Below are 26,723 nucleotides of genomic sequence, written 5' to 3'. Positions count from 1 at the left end.
TCTCACATTATCTTGATTGGAACGTGCTCACCCTTGTAGTCTCCCTATTTCCTTCCTGAATGTATCCCATTGCTCTGAGACACATCTACCTAAAAGTATCTGGTCCCAGTCCACGCTGGCCAAATCATATCCAATTTTATTAAAACTGGTGAGCTCCCAATTTAGAACTTTTATTTCAGGCCCATCCTTATCCTTTTCCGTAACAATTTTAATCTAACAAAGCTATTGCTGCTCTCTCGCTAATACTTCAAACTAAAACTTCATTATGTAAAATTAAATCCAAACTACCCCTTTTGTAGGACCTTCTATGCCCTACCTTACAAAGTTATTCTGGATGCATTTTGAGAATTCCATTTCCTCTAAATCTGGGGAAGTTGAAATCCCCTATCCCTATCTTATTTCTCTTACACTTTTGAAATTTGCCTACATATTTTCCCTTGGATTTCTTGTAGGCCATTAGAAAGCACATGGTGGACTCCTCACAATGAGATTATTTGTCCTTGGATTTTAAGTTCTACGTATATGGATTCATTTGAAGAACCTTCTAAGATGCCATTTCTCCTAACAGCTGTAATTGATTCCAACAGTCAATATTGTGACACCCCCTCCTCCCTATATACTTTTCCATGAAGACCCCAGTTGCCAGAATACTGAGCCACCAATCCTGCCTGTCACTCAACCATGTTTCAGGGATGCAGCTGCAAATGTGTTGCTGGTCAAAGCACAGCAGGCCAGGCAGCATCTCAGGAATAGAGAATTCGACGTTTCGAGCATAAGCCCTTCATCAGGAGGGATAGCAATTACATTATAAGGCCATATTTTAATTTATGCCCTCCATTCACCTGCCTTGTTTGTCAAGACTCCTTGAATTAAATAATTATCATCTGGCCTTGCTAAGCTGTGTTATGCCTCAACTGGCCTACAATTTCTGTCTTCTTGACTATCTCTCAATGTTGGCTGTTCATTTCCCTGTACTGAATCTTCTTTCTGGATTCCAATGGCTTGCAAATTAGTTTAAACCCTCCCCAACAGCAATAGCAAATGTCCCTGCAAAGATGCTGGTCCCATCATCCTTCAGATGCAAACTGTCTGCCTTGTAAATGCCTTATCTGTTAAAAAGTCTCAGTGTCCCAGAAATCTAAAGCTCTCGGTCTTGCACCATCTCTTCAGAAACATTTATTCAGACTAAACTTCCACTTATATACTCAGCAGTGAGTAAGTGCTAGTGATCCAGAGATTACTACCTTTTGGGGTCTTTGAGGAATGCAAGGTACAGAGGTGTAAGGGTTAAGAAGGAGTATCTTGAGTATAGGGCCAGGTGACTGAAGGAACAGCCAGTAATGGTGACATGATTAATAAGGATTCTCAACAGGCCAGAATTAGAGGAGCACATATCTTCAAGGGGTGTGGAAAGCTTGTGACATAGCTGTAGTTTGTGGGCCAGATATTCTAGGTTCAGCACCCACATGTATCTGAACAAGTTGGTTTAAAATATCTACAGTTGTGGGCTTGGGAGGCTATTGAACAGGAGAGATTTTCTGTTGACAAGAAACAGACTGATGCTATGAGTAGCCAGTCAGAGGTTTGACAGGGGACTGAAGTTTGACAGGGGACTGAAGTCACTGAATTGTCCATTTGCATCACTGTTCAAAGTTAAAGATTGCAAAAGAGACAAAATTGCATTTTACAGCATGCAGTGTAGTCGAGTGCAGAAGAATACTCTTCATATCCAGTATTACGAAGTCAATTTTGAGATGAGATCTAAATTTTTTCCAGATTTTTCTGAAGCTCAGAACACTGAGAAGCAGAGCAATATGAATTATTCCAGTGTGGCCAGTACAGAAATTTGATCTTGAGAAGTCCATAAATTCAATGTCCAATGGAAGAAAAAAAAATCCAGGTACAGGTCTTTTCCAAATCTTCACCAGATCTTTCCAAGTTAGAGGATGATATTTTAATTTAGACACTACTTATTGAGCAATTAACTTGAAGTTTGGGCTAAAAAACATCCAGCCATTAGATAAGGAGAAATAGGATTTGTGGAAGAAAGTTCAAGCAATAACAATAGATAGCCATGGATAGACATGCACAGTGTGGTGCCATTTAGGCAGCTGACGACACATCAGCCATCTTGGTCAAGTTTCGGTCAAGGTTAGGCAGGAAGCTTTAGGGAAAGTTTCCCAAGTGGGCCTATTTTTATGTTCCCGTTGCTTGGTCTTTTCTAAAGTAGCAGTAACTCAGAACATAATTAACACAATTTTACTGTTAAAAGATAATTACACTGATGACTAACAGCTAAGTTGAACTGTTACGCAAGTTTACGTTTTAGTAGCATTGAATTAATTTTCTTTTGTAGAATGACACAGTAAAAACAAATAAAAATTATAAAATGGAAGCATAACTGTTCAGTATACAGCATAAATATGTGCAGAAACTAAGTAATAGATCGAATTATTCCAGTTTCCATTTTCACGGCATAAGTCGGCAGTCATGATACATCATAGAAACAGACCATTCAGTTCATGAAATTCATACTAGCAACTTCCTCCCCAAGGATGCACACCCTATACTGAAAGCAAAAAAAAAAATAAAATTGGTAGGGCTACAGTTGTTGGTGAAATCTCCAGAAGAAAAATCTGAATTTTGTACTGTCCACTCAAAGTTACATTGTAAGAGGGAAGAATAAAAGGGCAGGTGAAGGGGCATCAGACAGACAATCAGGAAAGAAAACACATGAAATTCAGAAAGCTTTAATAACCAATGTTTAATTGTGAGCATTCTAGTGATAGAAAGGGAAATGTACAATTATATCCTTGCATACATGGAACAGCAGAACAACCCCCACACCATTTGCTTGAAACTAGAAATGGCCAGATAATTACTCAAATGCATCAAAACACTCTACACTAAAACCTACACTGTCATTCCATTAAAACTCAAAATTTCACATTTATATCCCTTATCGCCCACTGGATATTAAGCCTAACCTGTAATCAGAATTTTGGTTTTAATATTTTAAAAATTCAGCTTGCTTCAGTCACTAACAAATGTACTAAATATACAAGTTTAAAGCAGCTGGACGTACAACAGAAGCAGAAGTCATCCCTGTCCAAATAAGCTCTCCTGAAAGAACGTCTGTTGTGGTAAATAGTCATTCTATACAAGCTTAAATAGTACTGGAAATTCTATCCACTTGCATCCCAGAGTTGGCCCATACATATAAAAGTGGCATTAAAGCAAAGTAAGGCTAATATGATATGAATCTGAGTTAATAGTAGTGTGCCAAGTGTTGAAATGGATGTTTTAAAAGGTAGTCAGAGCTAGTTTTCAAATGGCGACAATCGCTTTATAAAGAGAATTTGATGCTGTTTCAAATTTACTAGAAGAATTCTGACAGCCACATTTGTGTTCAAGCTTTACATATTACAAAATGGTTATCAGACTTCTAGGAGATCAGTTTTAATGCACTTTTCATTAAATGGGTTTCAAATAATGATATGCACATTAACATGATGACTGCAGTTGCATTAAATTCAATTTGTGTAGATTTGGGATTCAGTGAGTCAGGTATGAAGAGAACAGCTCTTGTTCAGAAAGGTGCATTGTCCTGTGAAAGTTTTTCCTCTGTAGTTGGGCTTGAAGCAGTAGGAGTATGATAGCCATCTTTGTTGTTACTTTCATTCCCAATGACTTTAGCCTGAAAAAGAGTCAGAAAACGATATTGTGTCAATATCAGAAGCAACATTTGACAAAATGTTTTGAAACAAGTGTGCTAGAAGTTGCCAATAAAATTCAAACTTGTATTCACATAGGGCTCATAACGTATCCAAAGTGGTTCACAACCAATTATTCCTTGATATAGAAGATGGCAATGTGGATCAAAACCATTGGGTTCCACAAACTACAATAATGAAAGGCAAGTAAATCTGTCCTCAAGGAGAAGTGATATAATTCTGAATATGTAGGACATTCTGAACATGTAGGATAGATACATTCTGAATATCTACAAGCTCAGTTTAAAATATTATACTCCATAAACTTGAAGTAAATAAAGAAAAGTAATTTCTACAAGTCCTGGAGGGAAAGTTTACTAGGGTAAATACAAAAAGAATGAAGTTATTTTCTTCAATTAATCAAAAAGGTAGTCAGCAACTTGCCCCCTCTGCAAGCTGAGATATTCAACAACTTTCATCTCAAAATGTTCAAAAAATATAAATGGCATTATAAAACTCAAAATATGCACAGACATTAGTAACCCCAAACTGATGAAAGAGTTATATCGAACTCAAAATGTGAAATGTTTCTCTTTCCACAGATGCTACCATGCACAGAGCTTCTCCAGCATTTAATGACTATACTGGAAAAGTGGGAGAACAGTCTAGGAGCTCCATCAATTGGTTGCATATAAAACAATCAGTACATAAACTAACGAGCAGCATGGATTTAGCAGGACAAAGATCCTCCCCAACAATCGCCTGGTATCAATCTAAAGCAGACTGTGAAAATCACTACAATATTGTTCAGGCAAAATTAAAAGTTTCATTAAAAAGTAGCTGAACTAGTCATTTTTCATAATTTTGACTTCACCTTAGCAATGGAAATTGAGGTAAACCAGAGACTATGTCCAATCAATGCTGAACAACAGTCAAAGTCAACTGAATATCGAACTACATAGTAAGACAAAAATAAAAGTCACAGAAAGTTTGATTAGATGACACGGAATATTACATACAAGTTTTGGCTGCTAAGTTAGAAACAGATATTAGAGTCCGACGTGCAGCACTGATTTTAAATAAACCATGAAGCTAATCCTAACCATCAAATGTCTTGAATCAAAGAAAAATTGTTAAAATACTGGCAAATTTGGCACATTACTTTAAATGATGCAAGAGAAGGAGGATGAGGAAATGTAGTTCAAACTGGCAACACATTTTTAGGGTTGATGACAAACATTTCCATGCAAAGAGGAGTCAATAGATCAAAGATTTGTAGAAGGTGTAATGAATATGAAAACAGTTTGGTGCTGAAATAAGTGGATAAATTCTCTCAGTTTGTATTTTCTAGAGTTTCAAAGAATAATGGGTTATTCAATTGAAACTTACAAAATTCTGACATGACATGGTGGATGTAGATATTTTTGCTGGCTGATTAATCTAAATCAAGGGACACGATCACAAGACAATGGATGGGCCATTTAAGACTGAGATAAAGAGGAATTTCTTCATTTTGAGGGTGGTGAATCTTTATTTCTACAGCTCTCTGGAGGTAGACAGCATCAGTCACTTAGCATGCTCAAGACAGAAATTGACATTTTTTGGAGACTAATGACCTCAGTAGAATAATATAGGAAAATGGCATTGAAATAATGATCAGGCATGATCTAAATTGAATGGTGCAGCAGACTCGATGGGCTGAGTGGCCTATACCTGTTCCCATGTTTCTACTGTGATGATGTTGCTCCTTTAACAAGGTTATGCTGTCCTTGTCTTTTTGTCTCCCTCCCCACAAGAGGTGTCGCAAAAGCATCCATTCAGAAAAGTCTGACTTATGATGGGTTTTAGGGTCAGTTTAATAATGTAGTTGTCAGATAGCCTTAGGCAAAAGACTTAAGTTTTTAGAAAGAGCACTTGTGCAGTGAAAGGAGAGTGGCCAGTTCTCCAGCTACACTTTTCTCTAGTTTGATTTGATTTGTGGAAGGTTGGCTATTTATTGCAAGCAGTCAGGGAGTTGTAAAAGTTGCAAGTCCATGCTAATCCTCCTTTTTGACATCTTTCCTGTTAAGGCCCAATGTTTGATTTTTCCTCTTGTGCCAAGGGGGGTTTCTGGGGACTGTTGCAAGTATTGAGAATTACGCTGGGATGATCTAGAGTCAGAGCCATAGAGATGTACAGCATGGAAACAGACCCTTCAATCCAACTTGTCCATGCCGACCAGCTATCCCAACCCAATCTAGTCCCACCTGCCAGCTCCCGGCCCATATCCCTCCAAACCCTTCCTATTCATATATTCATCCAAATGCCTCTTAAATGTTGCAATTGTACCAGCATCCACTACATCCTCTGGCAGCTCATTCCATACACATAACCACCCTCTGCATGAAAACGTTGCCCCTTAGGTTTCTTTTATATCTTTCCCCTCTCACCCTAAATCTCTGCCCTCTAGTTCTGGACTCCCCGACCCCAAGGAAAAGACTGTCTATTTATCCTATCCATGCCCCTCGTAATTTTGTAAACCTCTATAAGGTCACCCCTCATCCTCCGACGCTCCAGGGAAAACAGCCCCAGCCTGTTGAGCTTCACCCTATAGCTCAAATCCTCCAAGCCTGGCAATCCTTGTAAATCTTTTCTGAACCATTTCAAGTTTCACAACATCTTTCCAATAGGAAGGAGATCAGAATTGCATGCAATATTCCAACAGTGGCCTAACCAATGTCCTGTACAGCCGAAACATGATCTCCCAACTCCTATACTCAGTACTCTGATCAATAAAGGAAAGCATACCAAACACCGTCTTCACTATCCTATCTGCATGCGACTCCACTTTCAAGGAGCTATGAATCTGCAGTCCAAGGTCTCTTTGTTCAGCAACACTCCCTAGGACCTTACCATTAAGTATATAAGTCCTGCTAAGATTAGCTTTCCCAAAATGTAGTACCTCGCATTTATCTGAATTAAACTCCATCTGTTGGGTTTTCAGATAGGTTATGATTAGATTAGATTCCCTACAGTATGGAAACAAGCCATCTGACCCGAGTCCACACCAACCCTCCGAAGAGTATCTCATCCAGACCCATTCCCCTACATTTTACCCCTGACTAACGCACCCAACACAATTTAGCATTGCCAGTCTAATCTGCACATCTTTGGATCGTGGGAGAAAACCCACATAGACACGGAAGAATGTGCAAACTCCACACCGACAGTGGCCCGAAGTTGGAATCGAACCCAGGTCCCTGGTGCTATGAGGCAGCAGTGCTAACTGCTGAGCCACCATGCTGCCCGTTCAGTATTCTGTTCTCTTTTGTTTTTGTGTTTCATTCAGCAATCTTGTAACTAAATTCTGTCTGGTTTATAACTAAGTGGTTTGACCAGCTGCATCCCTCCTGAAATATCCATGTTACACCTGCTTAAAACAAGTAGAAAAGTTAGGGTGATGGGCTCTGGCTACTTTCTTGAAACATTCTGAAGGGGTCTGTCCCGGTCCATAACACTATGGAGGAGATAAGTGGTTTTCTTCATTCCCAACAATCTTGCCTGAAAGTTAAATATTAGGACAGTGGAAGGTTGCTTCACTTTTCCAACAGATATTTCATTTTCATCTGAATAAGCAGATGACAATTATGATATTGCAATCTCAAAACAACACAATGCGACATTCAAGATTATATGTCCCAAGTCCTGAACTGGGTTTTGAACGCTTATCTTTGTCTTATGGATAAACGCTATCAATAACACCAAGGTAAACAATTAGTCAGAGTTGGGCTTTTAACACATTTGAAACCAGATGGTTAGAAAATAAATTGTAATCCTATACAACTGACTCCTTTCTTAGAATGCAGAAATTGTTTTAAGCGTTTGTATTTTAGTGAAATGCCCTGAGTGCAAGTGTCTTTTTCAGTAATATTTTAATTCTATACCATCAGTGATAAAGAATAAAACAATTACTCAAAAATATATAAAGTATATTACAAAACAAAAAAGATTGAAAAGAGTTCTTTAGACATTCCAGCCACCAGAAAATGATCCAAATTCACACTGTTCCTTTTGCCCCAAATATTTTTTACAACACCTATGTAAATCTCAAAATAGTAGTAAGTCTCCACATAGCAGTTCTTTGTTCAGATAGGTGCAGTTGGTTTTCTTTTCAAAAATTTCTGTGCAGGTATTGATGCTATTTTCCTTTAGCTGGCTTATTTCCCAGAGACACTGAAAACAAACTGCAAACTCATTATGACTTTTAGCTTCAAAGCAAACATAGGAGTTTACCATACTCAGTGTCCAGTAGCTTTGTCTCCACTTTGGTACCCATTGGTACTGACTGACTTACTAGGATTGTTCTGTTTGCATCATTGGACACAATGTATACTGATGACACCATGCTTTCTCCATCATAAAATCTATCTACTCTTCTACTGCCTCTATGCCATCACACTGTTTGTTTAATATACACAATCTTCAGTAGCCTTAATGTCATCAACTTTGAACCTTAAACCTGCAAAGAACTATCAGCCTCTCCAGAGAACAATTTGTTGGCTCAGCATTGACCAATTGCTAGTTTCAGTTAGCCACACATTCCCATCCTATATTCTCTCCTGGACCAATTACATAGCAAAAATGGTAGGTGGGTCTCAAATTCATCTAAGTGATGCTATAAACATGGACATTACCTAACCATGTAATGTTATGTGGAGCTCATTACAAGAGTCCCAGCAGTATTTGATCCACCGAAGGTTGACTGAAAAAAAACTTACGACTGTGACTACATAAGTTTGCCAGCAAGTGTCACTGTGGATTTGTTTAATTTTTGAAACAGCATTTTTGTTGTTATAGATTAGTAAAGGAGGACAAGGATTTAATTGTTTTTACATAAATATAATTTTACCATCAAAAGAACAAACACTTCTGACTGAATTTTGCCAACTTAATGCCTTTATTAAAAAAAATCTGTAGCTGGTTGAAAGATTTTAATAGATTTATGTTCACTCAAAACCTTGCAAATCTGATACTATAAATTAATAAGAACAAAAGCATTAAATGACATCATACTAAAACTATAACTATGCTCCTATCCCATCGGTGGTCAAAAATAGTCATAATAGGCAGAAGAAAAAGTAGGTTAAACAGGGTTTATAGCTGAAAAAAAAAGTGTTGCTGGAAAAGCGCAGTAGGTCAGGCAGCATCCAAGGAGTGGGAGAATTGGCGTTTCGGCATGAGCCCTTCTTCTCCTGAAGAAGGGCTCATGCCCAAAACGGCGATTTTCCTGCTCCTTGGATGCTGCCTGACCTGCTGCACTTTTCCAACACCACTTTTTCAGTTCTGATCTCCAGCATCTGCAGTCCTCACTTTCTCCTAAACAGGGTTTATACTCTGGTAATGCAAACACAATTTTTTCCTAGTGGCCCAAGATGTCTAAAACTAAATAATTGACAGACAATAACTGCTCCCACACTCAGAGGGAGAATATTACCAATTCAACCTCCGAACCATAGTTTGCACTTTTCCACCCACCAGAGAAGCAATCTACTGGCTAGCAAAGCTTTCCTTCTCCCACTTGCATAGGTAAACATCAAACTCCAGTTTGCTGCCTGAATTGCTGTGCTCTTCCAGGACCACTTATCCGGAATCAGGTTTCCAGCATCTGCAGTCATTGTTTTTACCTATCAAACTCCAGTGTTTAAAGTGTAAAATTAAAATCAAATTATGGAGGGTTCAATATGTGTACCAAATCCAAAGACCCATTTCTCCAGTACATTTTACACAGGAGAGTCAAGATGATAAAATCAAGTGTTTGGCAGCCCTTTTTGTATTAAAGTGAGATAATAAATCAGAAGCATTTGTAAAATGCACAGACGGTTCGAGACTATTTCATTCCATTTGGCTTCAATTCTCTACTTTATTTTTATTTAATAACAGCTCTAATCTATATTAATCTTAATTTTTTTCAACAAAATGTTTTACCTCATATCTCCTGACCCAGTTTCATTTCCACTTGGGTTAATTTTGATTATTCTCAGCCACAAACTTAGTTCCTTTCCTGTTTGTGGTTTTTAACAACTAGTTTTATGAGGTTACAATAGTCAAGATCAACAGCATCCTGGTGGCTAGACAGGAAAAGATTCTGCTAGACCCCGTTACATGTAACGTTAGATAAAAGTATTTGTAGGTCACACCTGCGGGGGAATCACACTAAAATGATCCTAAATTCACACTATGTGGGGGATGGCAGTAGATAACACTCAATCTGGCAACAATCTTGTTGCAATTAATTCAGCTGTAAAATTCAGCAGTTTATAGTTTCAACGTTTGGACTAGTTTGTGGTGGTGATTGAGAGGGATGGGCAGACTCAAAATAGAGTGAAAACTCTTATATGCTGCTCGTGCAAGTACAACATTTTCCTCGTGTTTAACTGAGTGTTAAAAATTTAGAATAATCTCAAGGTATTTATGCTAAAGTTTGGAGTGTTCATAGAAACATAAAACCTCATTATAGAATCTGGAACACAAATCAACCAGCAGGTGGCAACATACATGCAAATAACCACTATCTTTTAGATTTGTGCAGAAAGCTGGTGGCCATTTTGTATGTTACAGCAGACCTTCAGGATCCTGCTGAAAGTGGGAATTCTTTATTGGAGGCCATTATGTATATTTCAATTTGCTTGAGCAATGGAACGCTGATAAATTGACCAAGAGTACATAATTAGAATTTTTTTCTCTAACGGTTATAACAATAACCGATTCAACAAGAGGTTCAAAAGTAAATCCAGAAATCCTGAAAACATACATACATGAAGAATGAATATGACCACATAATTAATAATTTTGTAGTCAAGTCTGAATATGATTTCATTATCCTACTTTTGGTGTTGCCCATTGAAATAAACCCAAATCTAAAAATGAACTTGAGCTGGGTTTTTAAATAAAAGATTGCACTGGTGACACAGTACAGGGTTAGAAATTTCATAAAGGAGACTAAAATTCTCTTAGCCGGTTTCTAGTTTTCATTTCACAAAACATTATAAAAATAGTCAGTTCGTTATCATTTCTTGAAAATGCACAGGACCATCCAATCTGCTATTAAGTTGCACTGCTAGAGCTTGAAAACAGACCTGCACTGAGGTCTCTGGCTAAGAAGATTTCAGAAAATATTGGAAGGGAAGAATAAAAAGACCACAAAAGACAACAAAGCAAATATAATAAACTTACTCCAAGACTCTAAATTTGGAATTAGGTCAAAACAGTTTCAATGCTAACCCCAGAGATTTCTGAAGCTTCTGAAGCTTTTGAAGGTTTAAAGTACCACTTTTGATGACCAATTCAACAATATCTTACAGACTCAGATGGTTTGCAAAAGTACGCAATTTGCTCCACTGCATTTCCAGGAACAGCTAATGAAGCTGTCTATCCCTGACTTGATAAATTAATGCCAAAAATGAATGAATTCTAGTTCTAACCTCTTCCTACATCTTGGCTTAGAATGTGTTACCTGGCAGAAGATATTGGAGTATCAGGTCCTACCACTGTCTCAGCTATTAGTAACCTAGGAAATATGAACATGTGCACCTTTGGTTAACTCACCCTCTGATCTTGCTGTTTTCCTTCAAAGAAATACTGGCTAAGTTTTGCCGCTAAACAACTGCAAACACAGAAAAACTCGACTGTTACTAATTCATGAAACAAATATTCACATCTCGAATACGGAGTAGTTATCAAATAAAATTATTCAGAAAGTAACTTGAAAAGTCAAGTTGGAAAGTAAAGTCTTGTGCTTTAACAAAAATGTAATTCTTCTATCAAGGAACATTCAGTGCAAATTACAATCAATGTTGTTCTCATACTATCATTTACCCTATAAGGAAATTTGCTTCACGCTTCAATCGTAATGTTACTTGCACAAATTAAACATCTCACTTGAGTCGGGGCTACCAAATAATGTATTTGTGCTCAGCTGAGTACTTCAGTCTTTATTGTCCTCTTGTTGTTTACCAGCTGGTATGAAGGAGAAGCATTCCATTTAACGTAGTGTTTGAAGTATATTTAAAATAAAGTGAAAACAGCTATTCAATGCATTTGGAAATTCTATTTGTTTCGCTTTTACAACTTTTTCAAGTTTATTCAAAACAGTGATAGTAAGTATGCAGAATTCACTAGCCTGTTTCAAGCTTCAGATACAGCTACGATCTCCAGCCTACATCGCAGCTCATCTAACAGAAGCAGCTCAGTAAATTCAGTACTTTGGATAAGTGCCTTCCTAAGCTCACAGAAGACAGATTTGGAGATTCTTTTTCTAACTGCACCCAAAGAGATTTCCTTGTTTTTTTTTAAACTAGTAATGCTATGCAAACAATTTGGACACAAAATTTCTCTCAAACCACGAGTGACTTTGGATACAAGAATTGCATCTAAAAGTATGTAACTGCAGGCACGACCACACTTATAAAAGAAAAACATCCGAGAGATGCATTTAACAAAATGGTAACACCCAAATACTCAGTGTGTAAAGCACACTGATTATGAGCATGAAGTCCAAAATGTTTGTATAATATTATGCATATCAAGGCAAATAAGTCTCTAACAGGTTATTTTCAGGGGCTTGAGTGGATATAAAATCATTACTTTTGAAGCTACATTTATGTAAACTGATGAGCAGATTTCACTGAAAAATTGGCCTAAATAGATCCCCTAATCTGGTAAAATCCTGAAAAGTAAAAATAGAAATTTTTAGTAGTATTTTATCACAAATTAGTAACTATAAACCAAAGGAATGTGAACATTTTTAAAAAGCCCACAATTCCAATGTAATGAAAACTGAATTTGACTTATACAGTCACTGAAAATCCTTTTATATCTGGCATCATGTTAGGAGGATATTCCTGAAGGATATTGATGCCCACTGTTCCATGCACACTCAACACTTGACAATGATCATTTTGCAAAAGGCACAGACCTTGAAAATGGGGGTAGTAGTTAAGATTTTATCCCATAGAAGTGTGCTCTTTGTCACAGTTGAAAGCTTGCTGAAGGTCACAGGTCACATGCTTAATTAGAATATACAAGTGGGATAACTATAAATATGTAATGAAGGACAAGTACTTTTTGGACAAATTTGTTTTGTTTTAATGAGAAAAAAAAATGGAGATTGTGGCTTACAAGAACTTATTTTCCTCAAACTGAATTTGTCCTACATTAGAAGGAAAGGTTTAAAAATGATGCTGGCAGATTTACTTTTCTTTCATACCTTTAGATTTCCAACACTTTCTTCAAATGACTTGAAGGTGGGTGATTCCCTGAAAGCAAAAAAAAAAATTACTGGACAACTAATCCAAATTAGTTGGTTCAGGACTGTTGACAATTCAACAAAACCATGCTATCCAATGAATTAACTGAATGACATTTGATATGAAATCATAAAACAATACAACTGTGGTAAAACACAACCAATAATAATGTTAAACCTGAAAGTAATATAAAGAAACAATAAAACTTGTAACAAACCAACATACTATCATTGTGGGTAATTAAAAGGACAGGTATTGCCAGCAATGCAGCCAAAGGAAAAGATAAAAAACTTTTGATATCAAATTAATACAGTAATACATTACCTCATAGCTGGCATGCTTATTGAATGGCGTATGGAGTAGCTGCTACTTGGAAGCATTAAGAAATAAACAAATACCCCAAGTTATAAGAAAGAAAATGTTTGCCCAATGGGCAAGTTATTAAACAATTAATTAGTAGAGTATGCATCACTGTCTCACTACAGTAACATTAATAACCATAAATTTTACGAAGGCAATATGTAGCTGTGACAAAAACAGTTCATGTGTTAAAGCTTTTGAAACTAAATCCTAAATTATTAACTCAAAAAAGAGAAATAAATACTTCTATGACAGATAAACAAAAATGCCACATTTTGTCCCTCCATTATATTCCTTATTACTGTTCATAGTCCCTTCAGTGTAAAAGATTTTTGTTTGGGAAGGGGGGGGGGGGGGTTGGGCACGGGAAAGAGGTGAGGAGAGATCAGAGACTTATTTCTTCTGATGGGCGAATCCAGGTAAAAGCAGATGTACGGATGTACGCTCTGTACAGCCAACACTTAAGTGAAACCAGGAAGCAGTGGGGTGGAAACCTGCAAATCTCTTCCTCCCATCTCCAGCCAAAAGGGGTTCAAGGAATATGATTCAAAAGACAGAAACATGCAGTTGAGGCAGAGATCATGATCTGACTGAATGACAGAATAGGTTCAAAACCGTGAATAACCTATTCTTTTTCCAAATTCTGATGTTGGGTCAGACTTTAAAAATCAAACTCTGACTGAATTTATATTGAACTGCTGTACAGAGCAATCCTTCATACTAACGATATGGTCATTGTGTGAATGCACCCTTAAACACAAGTTAATTTTGAAAAGTCAATGATGAAGAAAAAGTTAACCAATTTGAATAAAAAGGCTCATGTCAGACTTGAGTCTGTGCCTCAGAACAGGCTACATATTCATCTTACCTACCTAAAGGACTGAGAAAAAGGGTGAGACCTGAAACAAGTCAATAACAAAGGAAAGATTGGTCAGCCACAGCAGGTAGAATGAAAGGTAATAACATTACCAATTTGCGAGACAGAAGTTACAAAGCCTCAGATAACACAGGATTAAGTAGTATCAGGACTATACCTCTGAATCAGCCAAAGAGCTTTTGGCGGTTGTAGTGAAACAGTGAAAATGAGTTAAAAAGTTCTCAGTCTGTGACAGCTCTAATATTAGGATAGCATTTTGCAGATGATTTGTGGGGCTTAAAAACCAGAAAAGATCAACTACATTCAGTAAAATAGTTCTAGTTTGATGTAAAAATACACTAGAACAAAAACTTAAATCAAAAGCAATACCTGCACTACGTGCTCATATTCTGCTCTGAAATGTGGACACATCAAGCAATGCTAACATCACATCAACCTTGAGCAGTGAATAACTCTGTGATGACATGCATATTTCTAGAGAGCTGTGGTGTCAAACCAAAACTGATTGATCATAAAAGCTGTTACTAACTTCAAAAGGAGGCAATTAGGCATTACGGTGAATAGGTAGTTAAGTGCAGCTCAGTCCATGAAAAGATCTACCATGATCTTACTGAATGGTGCAGCAGGATCAGGCCGACCCAAGCTCCTATTTCCTCTACTCTTAGAAAAGAATTGAACAAAAAAGTAGTGTTACGCAATGAACATGTGGAAATATATCAGGGAGTAACAAAAGAAAACCTATGTTTTGTACACACACAGTTTTAAAAAAAAGTGTAGCCAAAACGAAGGATGGGGCTCATCAGGGATCTTGACAAAGATAACTGCTTTGGAGGCAGAAAGCATGATCAGTATTTTGTATCACACATAAGAGAACGACACAGGGCATTAGGACATGGTTGTAAAATTAGGGAGGACAAAAATAAACAAAGATGCGGACTGGCTCAAAACAGAAAAATAACTCTATCCAGGTGAGATGCCTAAGGAAGACAGTGGAAATTGCAGAAAATCTGGCCACAACTGTTGAAACGTCTTTAGAGGTGGGAACGATGGAGGATTGCAAACATCACCACTCCTACCAAAAATGGGGACAAGAATAAATCTTGAAACCGCAGGCCAAACAAAGTAAAGCCAGTGCTAAGAGAAATTTCTGGAGATTATCATTCTAGAAAAAAATGATTTGATTTCTGGAAAGAATATGGTTTAATAAATGAAAGTTAGAGCAAACTTGTTAATTGCAAATCATGTATTTGGAACTTAGCTGAGTTATTTGAAGTATTGAAGAAGGTTAAGGGTAGTAACACAATGTATATGCAGACTTCCAAGAGGCCATTTCATGAAGTAATATGTAAGCGATTTAATAATAAATTAAATCTAAGGAGTTAAATGCACAAGTTTTGCATAGAAACAAAATTTGCTAGGAACACAAGAAAAGAGAACAGCATCAAATATTTGTTGATCTCTGTATTTGGTGTTAAGGCACAGAAAAGGATATATGACATAAAAAACAAAGTTATGCTAAAACATTTCGTTCAGGCCATGGAGTAATGAGATCAATTCTGGACATCATACTTTCAGAAAGGTGTAAACATCTTAGACGGGATGCAAACAAAAACTAACTACAATGGGCACTAGTGTTAAAAGATTTCAAGTATATAGAGGTAACAGTGCAGAAATTACATATTTTAAATCATGAACTACTTTGAAAAAGTAGATTTGATTTCCTGGAGAGTTGGTACCTGGAGAATAGATACAAAGGCAAGTGCCAAAACAGCCAAAAGCAAGATGAGTTGGAAAAAAATGGTGCAAGTCGCTGTGATCTGGACTACTTTTGTCTGCAGGGTGACAGAACAGAATAAACAACACGGGAAAGCAGAATAAACAACACGGGAAAGTATCAGAACAATAGGGTTCATTGCATATTGCTTTCAAAAGAGCCAGCATAATAGGATAGATGGACTTTTTCCCTAGTATTATTCTATAATTCCAACCATGCCATTGCTTCCACAGACTTTTGCAGCCGTCCTGGGGTCCTAAACACAAGTCTTTCGATCAATCTTCTGCCACCTTCTACTCATTGTAAGTTGATGTTTTTATAGCCTATCAATAATTGTTGAGAAATTTCACTGCTTGAGAAAAACATTTCTGATACTAACTTTTATATAGAATATAATAGAGGCTTTTTAAAAAAGAATGAATGTTACATATGGGAAAATTATCAATTTTTTGCAGAATTACATATACTTTGTGTTTGAAATGGAAACATTCATCCATAAAAACAAATCAAAGAGGATCAGAATGTCCTGAAAACACACAAAATGCATGCAGCTATAAGTTTCAAACTAAGGTCAGAAAAAAATCCAAATATGATTTATTTTATCATGCAAAGCAGCACACAAAAAAAAATCACACAGAGAAGCTTAAAAAAACCACAAAAGTATGTGCACTTTAGAGTGGATTTTTTTCATTTTTAAAAAAGGTTTTCTTAAAATCTGTACCTGACTGGATGCAGACAAAATATATAATCAGATTAACTTATTAAAAACTGAGTGTTTCAACATTAGTACTGTTTCAGTGTTACTTTTGTTGAAGTGCAGTTTTGGAAATTGGGGAGGAAATAGTTTTTTCTTAATTCTAAAGTTGTATTGTATTAAAATAATCACTGAGGGCAATCTCTGGAGTGCCAGCAGGAAAACACAAATTCATAGCTGTAGAACAGAATTTTGTATCCAGCACCCTCCAAGCATTAGGTCTTAAATTTCAAAGTGTCCACAATGTGAAGATGCCCAAAAGGTATCACAGTTACTTGACCACTGAAAAAAAAAGCACAGGGAAACAAGGAGCAAGACAAATAAAATTAATAAGATTGCAATCCTAATCAAAGTAAGGAAAAACATGAAATTGATATTTTCTTCCTAATACTGTATTATCTTTTCATTATCACTATATTAATGGATGCCTAAACACCTTTGTATACATTTTCTGGTAACGTAAAAGTAATAGTCAGGTTATTTGTTGAGTTCAGAAATTATCAAAAAGAATGAACGGTCTTCGAAGCAGTCTTGGTCAAATTCAACTCATTATGAATATTCTCAAATCAAAAAATTGCTTTTTCCTCATCAAGAACTTAACGCGAATAGAGACCATTTTTCAAATTTTCTACCACTGTTTACACTTCACCACGAAAGTGTTCAGTACTTTAAACCATTGATTTACTCTGGATACAAATAAAATCAGTTTTAGTATGGTAAGCCACTTGTTAGCTAGGCTAGTTCACGCAAAGTGAGTTTGACGTTACAGTCAGAATTGAGGAATTTGAACACAAGACAATGCAAGACTGTGTTAGACGCATGAAACATTTAGTGGCCATAACCATTACATCATTTCTAAAGGAATAATACAGAACTTAAAACAAAAAAAAAATCACAGATCAATGTTAACAATGAATAGAAACTAAGTCTCAATCATGGGCGCCTCCCAATAGCTCCATCCCCACGGCTGAAACATTATTGAACTATTTATATCTTTGACATTTAACCCAACAGTATGGGGCGAATAAACTAAAATCCAACATGTTGATTAAAATGGCTTTCTAGCTAGTAAATAGAGAGCCACATCTTACACACAATTTAAATTTGAGAATATATAGTGGGATGATGGAACCACGGAATGAGGGACAAGTCTATGCTTTACTGATTCACTAACTTCCTTCAGAGAAGGGAATGTCCCATACAGAATCATGATGGTCAAAATTTGACTTCAGACCCACATCAATATGGTTGACTCTTAAAAGTCCTCCAAAATGGACTCCAAGCCACTCAGTGGTATTAAAATTTGACAGAACAGAACCAATGCATCATCCATTCTATTAATCTAGGTACCAGAACAGTGATCTCGAGATATGGCAAAATCGGGAGAGCAATAATTTGACAGTCATACTTAGTGAATCATGCATTATAGATCATGTTCCAGACTCTTCCATCAACTCTCCCACTGATAGGACAGATGCAAAGGTAGAGGCACAGTGGTATATAATCAAGAGGGTGTGATGCTGAGCACGTTGAAAGGGACTCAATTTCTTTGAAGCTGCATTGTATCAAGTCAAATGCAGGAAACCCCCTTCAAGTTACCACCTTTGACTGATGAGTCAAAACTCCATGTCGAAAGCCACAGAAGCACCATTAAGAGCAGAGAATCTTGGTGGGGTCTCAGTGTCCAATGGTGGTTGAGTACTTTGCAGCTAGTTTGCTGAGCCCTGAAGGACTCAGCTAAATATTTGCCACAGTGGGCATTGTCTTCAGGCAGAGGTTGATAATGCATCCCAGTCTCTTCCTGAAATCCTCAGCTCAGATCCTGGTCTTCAGCCAACTTGATTTACTGTATGAGTTAATGCTGAATGCAGTTCATACAGAAAGTACTGTCACTAACATCTGGCAGCAGTACTGAAGAGTGCTGCTCCAACTCACAAATTGCCCTTGAGAAAGTGTCAGTGAGCCACCTTTTTCAGTTAAAGAACAAGGATGCCAGATTGGTGTCTTAGAGGAAATGCGAATGGTGGTGGTACTCCTATACAGCTGCTTCCTTTGTGTTCCTAGGTGGTAGAACTTATAGGTTTGAATGTGCAATGCAAAGAGCCAATGTGAGTTGCAGCAGTGCATCTTGAACAATGCTCTCGTGGCCTACCATTAGTGGAGTTGTTGTGCCTGGGAAGGAGTCTAGTGTCTCAAGTGCACTCATCTCAACCAGCATAGAGTATTCAATTCCATCCTCATTTGTGCTATTTGGATAGCTCAGAAGTATATGCCACAGATTTCATAAGACTCTGACCTGCTCTTTTACCCACAAGTGTTTCTACATCTTGTCCAGTTCAGTTTCTGGTGTTTGGTAGATTCAGAATGTTAACGGGGGATGCAACAATGATATTGCTATTGAACGTCAGGGAGAAATGATTAGATTTTTAGTTAGGGCCAAGGCTAGCTATGATTTGATAACAAGTTAAGATGAATTTTGAATGATTTTTGCAGAGTGTATTTCACCAGGCTTCAGCTAATTTAAAAATTATTTGTATTTCACATTAATGGTGGACAGAAGGCACAAGCCAAACATAAACCTGCAACTGAAGATGATTAAAGTTTCATGGCTGATGGGTACAAGATTTAAAATTGAGGAGCACATAAACCATTATTAATACCCTCACTTGAAAGGATTGAAAATACACTTTCAAGTCACTGTTACAAAAAGACAATTTCATGACTGGGTGCAGTTTATTATAACTGACTCCTTAAAAGGAAAATGTTAAGCCTAACAGACTATCTAAAACAAACTTACTTAATTTCCCCCAGCGTCTTACTAAGAGCTGAGCCAACACTGGAAATGGCACTAGAGGTCTTTGATCCAGCAGTGGAAAGTGTTGCTTGCGTTTTCTTGTACCTGCAATTAAAAAGAGTTTGGATATTATGCAAAACATTAGATTTACTTACAAAAATTCAAGTAAAGCTATTTATTTCAGCAGAATATATACAGGCTACAAACTGGAATCTTACAATATGATATCTTATTCTGTCAGTAACTGGTGACAGAAGGGATAAAAAGCCTATTAGTAGTATTGCAGGTAGTTTTCTCGATATAGTACCTATAAGGAGAGAAATCACATATGGAGCAAAGCTCAAGACAAACATGAACAAAATTTCTGTACAAGTGAACGGTTATATAAAGCAGATTGGAGAAGGCAAAAAATAAATTACTGTCAAAGTCTAGAGAAGCGTAAAGTAAAATAAAAAGACAGAAAAAGGGTATGAATATGGATGGCTGTGCATTACATTAGTTTACTATTCAACAATTTATTGTGACAAAACCATAGGATGTGTCACTCAGCAAAACCAAGATTAAATTAGTACTAGCACCATGCCTTGATCCACTTTATTTCCTTGTTTTGCTTCTGCAACTCGCAATTCCTTGGTTTCTTTGTGGAACGTACTGCTGCAGAAGGCTCTGGAGGCCCAGTCAATGATTGTATTTAAGACAAATAGGCTCTTGATTAACAAGAGCTGAAAAATGTTTTACTGGAAAAGCGCAGCAGGTCAGGCAGAATCCAAGGAGCAGGAGAATCGACGTTTCGGGCATAAGCCCTTCTTCAGGAAGCCCTTCCTGAAGGGCTTATGCCCAAAATGTCGATTCTTCTGCTCTGTGGATGCTACCTGACCTGCTGCACTTTTCCAGCAACACATTTTTTCAGCTCTGATCTCCAACATCTGAAGTCCTCACTTTCTCCTCTTGATAAACAAGGGGAACAGGGGTTCCAGGGAGAAGATAAGAAAATGGGGTTGAGAAACATATCAGCTACAATCAAGTGGTGCACCAGCTTTGATAGGCCAAATGACCTAATTCTGCTCCAATACCTTGTTGTTTTATGGTTCCACAACCTAAGCAGGTGCTTTGCTCCTATGCTTTATATATTCCATCAATTGATGGAACACAAAGACAAATCTTCCTTGATCAGAGACAAATTACTCTTCTTGGCAAACCACTAATGTGAAATTTTGTCCCACAAATGCCATGAATATTGGTGGAAAAGCAAATGTAAACCTGTTATAAACAGAGCAATATTTCATTTCTTGTTTTGTTCCTTTGCTTTTTGAAAAAAGATTACATTTATAATGGTATGGGATGACAATCCTCTATCAGCTCACCCCTCAGCTCCAGGGAAAACAGCTCCAGCCAGTTCAGCCTCTCCCTGTAGCTCAAATCCTCCAACCCTGGCAACATTCTTGTAAATCTTTTCTGAACCGTTTCAAGTTTCACAACATCTTAAAAGGTAGGAAGGAAACTAGAATTGCATGCAATATTCCATCCGATTTGTACAGAATTCGGAACACGATGCAGGACAATATGAAATATCTGTTTGTAATACAAGGAAACTTCAGTACGTCAGATCTTTAAACTGATACAAACACAACTCCATTACAGAACTAAGTACAAATGTTTGGAAGTCAGACCTAAATTGGGGATCCACTCTATACTCGGGCTGTTGTTAGCTTGCATAAGTCATGGTTGTCAAATATACACTGTTGTAGCTTGTACAAGGCTAAACTCACTCAGCAGGTCCAGTGTTGGATCTCACCAACAGTCATATTTTTAACAAAACTGGCCGGCAAGTCTTAATGACTGAGTCTGATGGATCCAAGATGGAGATGCTTACTGCTCCCATGCTTGACCCACATAGTGACTGCTCCCTATTTAGGCAATCCCTTACAGTTGATTGGTACTTCATACAAACTACCACCAGTGAATGCTAATTAACTTGCAGGTTCTTGTAAATGATTTTAAAAGTTGTCAGTTATACCAAAAATGTGAAACTAAGTATGGATTTGAGATCTCCAATAATCTAGGCTCAATTTTAACCAAAGATACAAAAGGTAAAACAAAATGAAAAATTATTCAATAATTATTACACATACTACCAAGTTGAACCAAAAATCTTCATCCAATTGATTCCTTTCCCAATCACCTTCAGACAGTAGATGAAAATGATAAATGTAATATACAGTATGAATAAAAATGAAACAACAGTTCCTAGACAAGCCTTGCACCTGGAGTCTAAGTTGCACACTCTGTTAGGCTACAATATTGAACAGTCAAAAAGTGTGGTGCTAGAGAAACACAGCAGGTCAGGCAGCATCTGAGGAGCAAGAGAATCAATGGTTCGGGCACAAGCTCATCAGGTTGTAGGCGAAGAGATGGGGGGGTGGGGGGGGGGGGGGGGTGGGGGAGGTCAGACACGGGAAGATAGCTGGGAAGGCAATAGGTAGATGCAGGTTTGGGGGGGTGGGGAGGAGAGAAGAGAAGATGATGGTAATAGATCGGTGGGAAGGGTGGAGCATAGGTGGGAAGGAAGGTGGTCAGGTAGGACAGTTGGATCTGGGATGAGGTTTTGGGAGTGGGGGAAAAACGAGGAACCTGATGAAATCGATGTTGACGCCATGTGGTTGGAGAGGCCCAAGGTGCAAAATGAGGCCTTCTTTCTCCATGTGTTGAAGGGCTTGGAGTTGGCAGAGGTGGTGGCCCAGGGTTTGCACGTCTTTGGCAGAGTGGGAGGATGAGTTGAAGTTGTCAGCCACATTGTGGTGGTGTGGTATGTTCAGCTGCTTCATCAATGGCCTTCACTCCATTGCACACACAGTCAGAAGTATGTATTTTTGCCAATTACTGCACAACATTCAGCATCATTCACAATTTCTCAGATACTGAAGCAGTCTGTTCACATGCAACAAGACCAGGGACACGATCCATGCTTATGGTGACAGGTGATAACATTTGTGCAACAGGAATGTTACTCTCTCTAGTAACAGAATCTAACCACCACCCTTGACATTTAAATAGTATTACAATCACCAAATTCCCCACTACCAACATCCTTGATGTTGCCGTTGACCAGAGGCTCAACTGAACTCACCACTCTAAACAAAGTGTTATGTGGCTATGAAACCAGGTCAGAGGCTATGAATAGTGTGATAAGGAATTCACCTCCTGACTCCCCAGTTCCTGTACACCAACAATGGACAAGTTAGAAGCAGGACAAAATACTTCCCACTTGCATTCCAACAACACATGAAGTTTGATATTATCCACGACAAAGCACCTGTTTGAGTGCCATATCCACAAGCATCTACTCTCCCCCCCCCCCCCCAACTAGTGATGCCCAGCTGTAATGTGTTCTATCTGCAAGTTCACTGGATAAATTCAAAGATCCTTAGACAGCACCTTCCAAACCCATGACCACTTCCATCTAGTGAACAAGCGCAGCAGATATATGAGAACACTACTACTTGTAACTTCCTTTCCGAGACACTTACCATTGAGACTTGGAAATATATCACTATTCTTTCACTGACGCCGAGTCCAATCATGGAATTCCCTCCCTGAGGACATTGTGAGGTAACCTAGAGCACGTGGACGCAATAGTTCACAGCGGCAGCTCATCACCACATTCTCAAGGGCAAGTAGCAATGGGCAATAAATGCGGGCCCAGCAGCAACAACCACGTCTTGTAAGTGATTAAAAAAGACCCACAGTAATGTGGATGGCTCTTCATTGCCCTCTGAAGAGCATAGTAAGCCATTTAGTTCAAGGGTAAATATGGATGGGCAACAAATGCTAGTATTTCCTGGCATGGTGCTTACATCCTATTGATGAAAATTCTTTAATTCAAATTTATCCAAATAGAAGTTCATTTTGATCCATAATAAGCTAAAAGCTTAACTTTTATAGTTAGAGACATACAGAACAGAAACAGACCCTTTGGTGCAACTCGTCCATGCCAACCAGATATCCCAACTCAATCTATCCCACCTGCTAGCATCCGGCCCATATCCCTCCAAACCCTTCCTATTCATATACCCATTCAGATGCCTTTGAAATGTTGCAATTGTACTAGGCTCCACCATTTCCTCTGGTAGCTCATTCCATAAACGTACCACCCTCTGCGTGAAAAAGTTGCCCCTTAGATCTCTTTCATATCTTTCCTGTCTAACCCTAAACCTATGCCCTCTAGTTCTGGACTCTCCCACCCCAAGGAAAAGACTGTCTATTTATCCTATCCATGCTCCTCATGATTTTATAAACCACTAAGGCCTTGATGATGGTGGAAAAAACAAATTGACCTGCAAAGAGCTTACCCCGCATAGTTTTTGAACAAGTGTAACATTTGCAATATTCCAGCGCCTCTGGCACCACCTCTACCTAAATGAGTATTGTAAGATTACAGCCAGTACCTCCGTAGTTTCCACCTTCATTCATTGTACTGGAATGGATCTCATCTAGTTCTGTTAACTAATCAACTTCAGTAATGCCTGTGTAATTAGCTCCTCTAACATATCTTATCTCAAGGACGTCCCTTCCTATGACTTAGGCAGCATCTTCTTGAAGACTGATGCAAAGTGCTCAAAGACAGCCAGCCATTCTCCCATTCCATCAAAACCTTTATTTTAAAAGACCTTTATCAGGTTATGCACATTCTCCTTTTCTCAATAAAGAAAATCTACATCCTCGCATGTCGACTATTATCCTGTAAATCTTTTCTGTACTTGCTTCAAAGCTTAAACACCCTTCCTTTGAAATGACCAGAACTAAAACATACCACTGAGTATGGTCTAACAATGATTCAATGGAACTTCTCTACTTTTTATTTTTACCCCTTTGGAAATAAACCTCAATACTTTGTTTGCTAATTCATGAAGTCTATGACTCTATTCTTCGCTTAACCCACACAGACTTCAGCTTCCAAGTAATAAGTCAGATTTACGATTCAGTTATATGAAGATGGGAGAGAGGAGGCTGAAGTGGAGCAGAAACACCAGCAAAGACCAGTTGGGCTAAAAGCCTAGTTTCTTTGTCATAGACACGATGAACAAACCACAAAGCTCCAACTGAGTAATCTCCTTATGAAACACATGAACAAATAGTGTACCTGTTATCTGAAATTAGAGGATTTGTCACCTAGTCAAATTAAGGCGATTTGATATATACTGAATCCTGAAAATGCTCAAAGGCAGTGATGCCACCCTCAGTTTCAAATAAATGACATCCTAGCAGGGCTACTTCAGTCTTCATTTGTTTAATCGTTTAGAAAGTGCATTTCAAGTTGTGCCAAAAATACATTTATCAGAAATGCCAACTGCAAAGACGGCTGCTGGAAGTGCACCCATTACAGAGTCAGAATCCTATAGCACATGTCCCAAACTGGTCCATGCCAACCAAAAATGTTCCATCCACACAAACCCCATTTTGCTGCACTTGGCCCACATCCATATAATCCTTTCTTATCCATGTATTTGTAACAATGTTTTAAAAGGCATTTGGAATGTACCCACCTCAACCACTTCCATTGACAGATCATTCCATATGCGTATCACCCTTTGTGCAGAAATGTTGCTCCTCAGGTTCCTTTTAATCTTTCCCCTCTAACCTTAAAACTGGTGCTCTCGAGTCCTCGATTCCCCAACTCATAATCTCTCATGATAAAAAGGACTCCCCCCTCAGTCTCCGACGCTCTAAAGAAAGAAGTCATGTCTTGTCCAACCTCTCCCTATAAGTCAGACCATGGAGTCCATGCAACATCCTTGTAAATTTGTTCTGCACTCTTTCCAGTTTAGTAACATCCTTCCAATAACAAGGTGACCAAAACCGAACATAATCTTCCAAGTGCAGCCTCACCAACATCCTGTATAACTGCAACATAACTTCCCAACTTCTATACTCCAATGCTCTTACCTATGAAGGTCAGTATGCCAAAAGCCTTTTTTTCACTGCTCTATCTACCTAGGACTCCATTTTCAGAGAACTATGAACCTCAACTCCAAGAACTCTGTTCCATTACACTCCTTAGTGAGAATGTTAATAGTTAGGGAAAAAAGTCAAGTCCTGAGTTTTGTGAAACAAGAGCATGACTCAGATCAGCTAAGTAGTTCTTAGGATACTGGGGTGCTGGAGGCAAGGGTAATGGTTAACAAGGTGGAAAAGCATTCATTATGTAGAGCCATTTAACAAAATGAGGTAGCATTTGGTATGTAACATCAGTTAACAAGATGAAAATTATTCATTATGTGAAGTCAGTTAAGGTTAAAAACATTGATTGTGTAACAGCAGATGGCTTAATCTTTACTACTGACACTCGCTGATTCTAACAAGTCTAATAATCAATATATATATTGCCTTATCTGGATGCTCCTCCCTGTAAAGTGTTCATAACTCATGAAGAAACTGCTATTCCAGAGAAGACCAAGAACCCATGTCCCTGTACACATGGGCAATCGTTCTCTCTCCCCAGAGCCCGGAATAAAAGATGAAGGAGGTAAAACTATACAGTGTCTGAGTATTTTGCTTCAATTGAAAAGGGCAGTGAGTGGGGAAACAGGATGACATTAAAGCTATACCCTTCAACATGCAACACCTATCTTTATTTGACTTTCCAAAATGTAAAACCTCACACTTAACTATATTAAACCCCACTTGCCATTTCTCAGTCCACTTCTCCAGCTGATCAAAGTCCTGTTGCAATGTCAGTATTCACTTCTAAGCACAGTATTTAGAACACAAGTTTTTGATTTTAGAAAGAATAGGAAATTGAGAACCTCGGCAGGCTAGGTAACATTTGTGGACAGAGAAACATTATTCCAGGTAAATGACCTTTCACCAGAACCGGGAAAGCTAGAAGTGTTAGAGTCATACAGCACGGAAACAAAATCTTCAGTCCAACTCATCTATGCAGACTAGATAGCCTACATAAATCGAGTAGAGTGTGCCAGCATTTGGCCCAAATCCCTCTAAATGGTTCCTATTCATCTAGCCATTCAGATGCCTTTTCAATGTTCTAAGTGTACTAGCCTCCTGTACTAACTTATTTTGACAGCTCATTGCATACACACAGCCCTTTAAGTCCCTTTTAATCTTTCCCTTCTCACCCTAAACCTATACTGTCTAATGTTGGACTTCCCA

At 38.1% G+C, this 26,723-nt stretch overlaps 1 protein-coding gene across 7 annotated transcripts in view; it reads right to left on the bottom strand.

Moving 5' to 3' along the window:
- Positions 1-2,749: 2,749 nt before the first annotated feature.
- tpd52l2b (tpd52 like 2b) overlaps positions 2,750-26,723 on the bottom strand; it is a 52,135-nt gene continuing 28,161 nt past the window's right edge. For 4 of the 7 annotated variants that reach the window (XM_060836387.1, XM_060836388.1, XM_060836390.1 and 1 more), the window contains 3 exons: positions 19,560-19,661; positions 12,958-13,006; positions 2,750-3,697 (listed from right to left, as the gene is read on the bottom strand). In XM_060836387.1, the coding sequence (XP_060692370.1) occupies positions 3,590-3,697; positions 12,958-13,006; positions 19,560-19,661 (259 nt within the window). In that variant the 3' untranslated portion in view covers positions 2,750-3,589. Of the gene's footprint in view, positions 3,698-11,297; positions 11,356-12,951; positions 13,007-19,555; positions 19,662-26,723 lie in introns of those variants that run through there. The other 3 variants (XM_060836391.1, XM_060836392.1, XM_060836393.1) reach the window with 3 other exon arrangements.

This window comes from Hemiscyllium ocellatum, chromosome 15 (genome assembly GCF_020745735.1).
Source record: "Hemiscyllium ocellatum isolate sHemOce1 chromosome 15, sHemOce1.pat.X.cur, whole genome shotgun sequence".
NCBI classification, from domain to species: Eukaryota; Metazoa; Chordata; class Chondrichthyes; order Orectolobiformes; family Hemiscylliidae; genus Hemiscyllium; species Hemiscyllium ocellatum.
The sequence above is the reverse complement of the archived record's forward strand: the minus strand, read 5'-3'. Positions and strand labels throughout refer to the sequence as shown.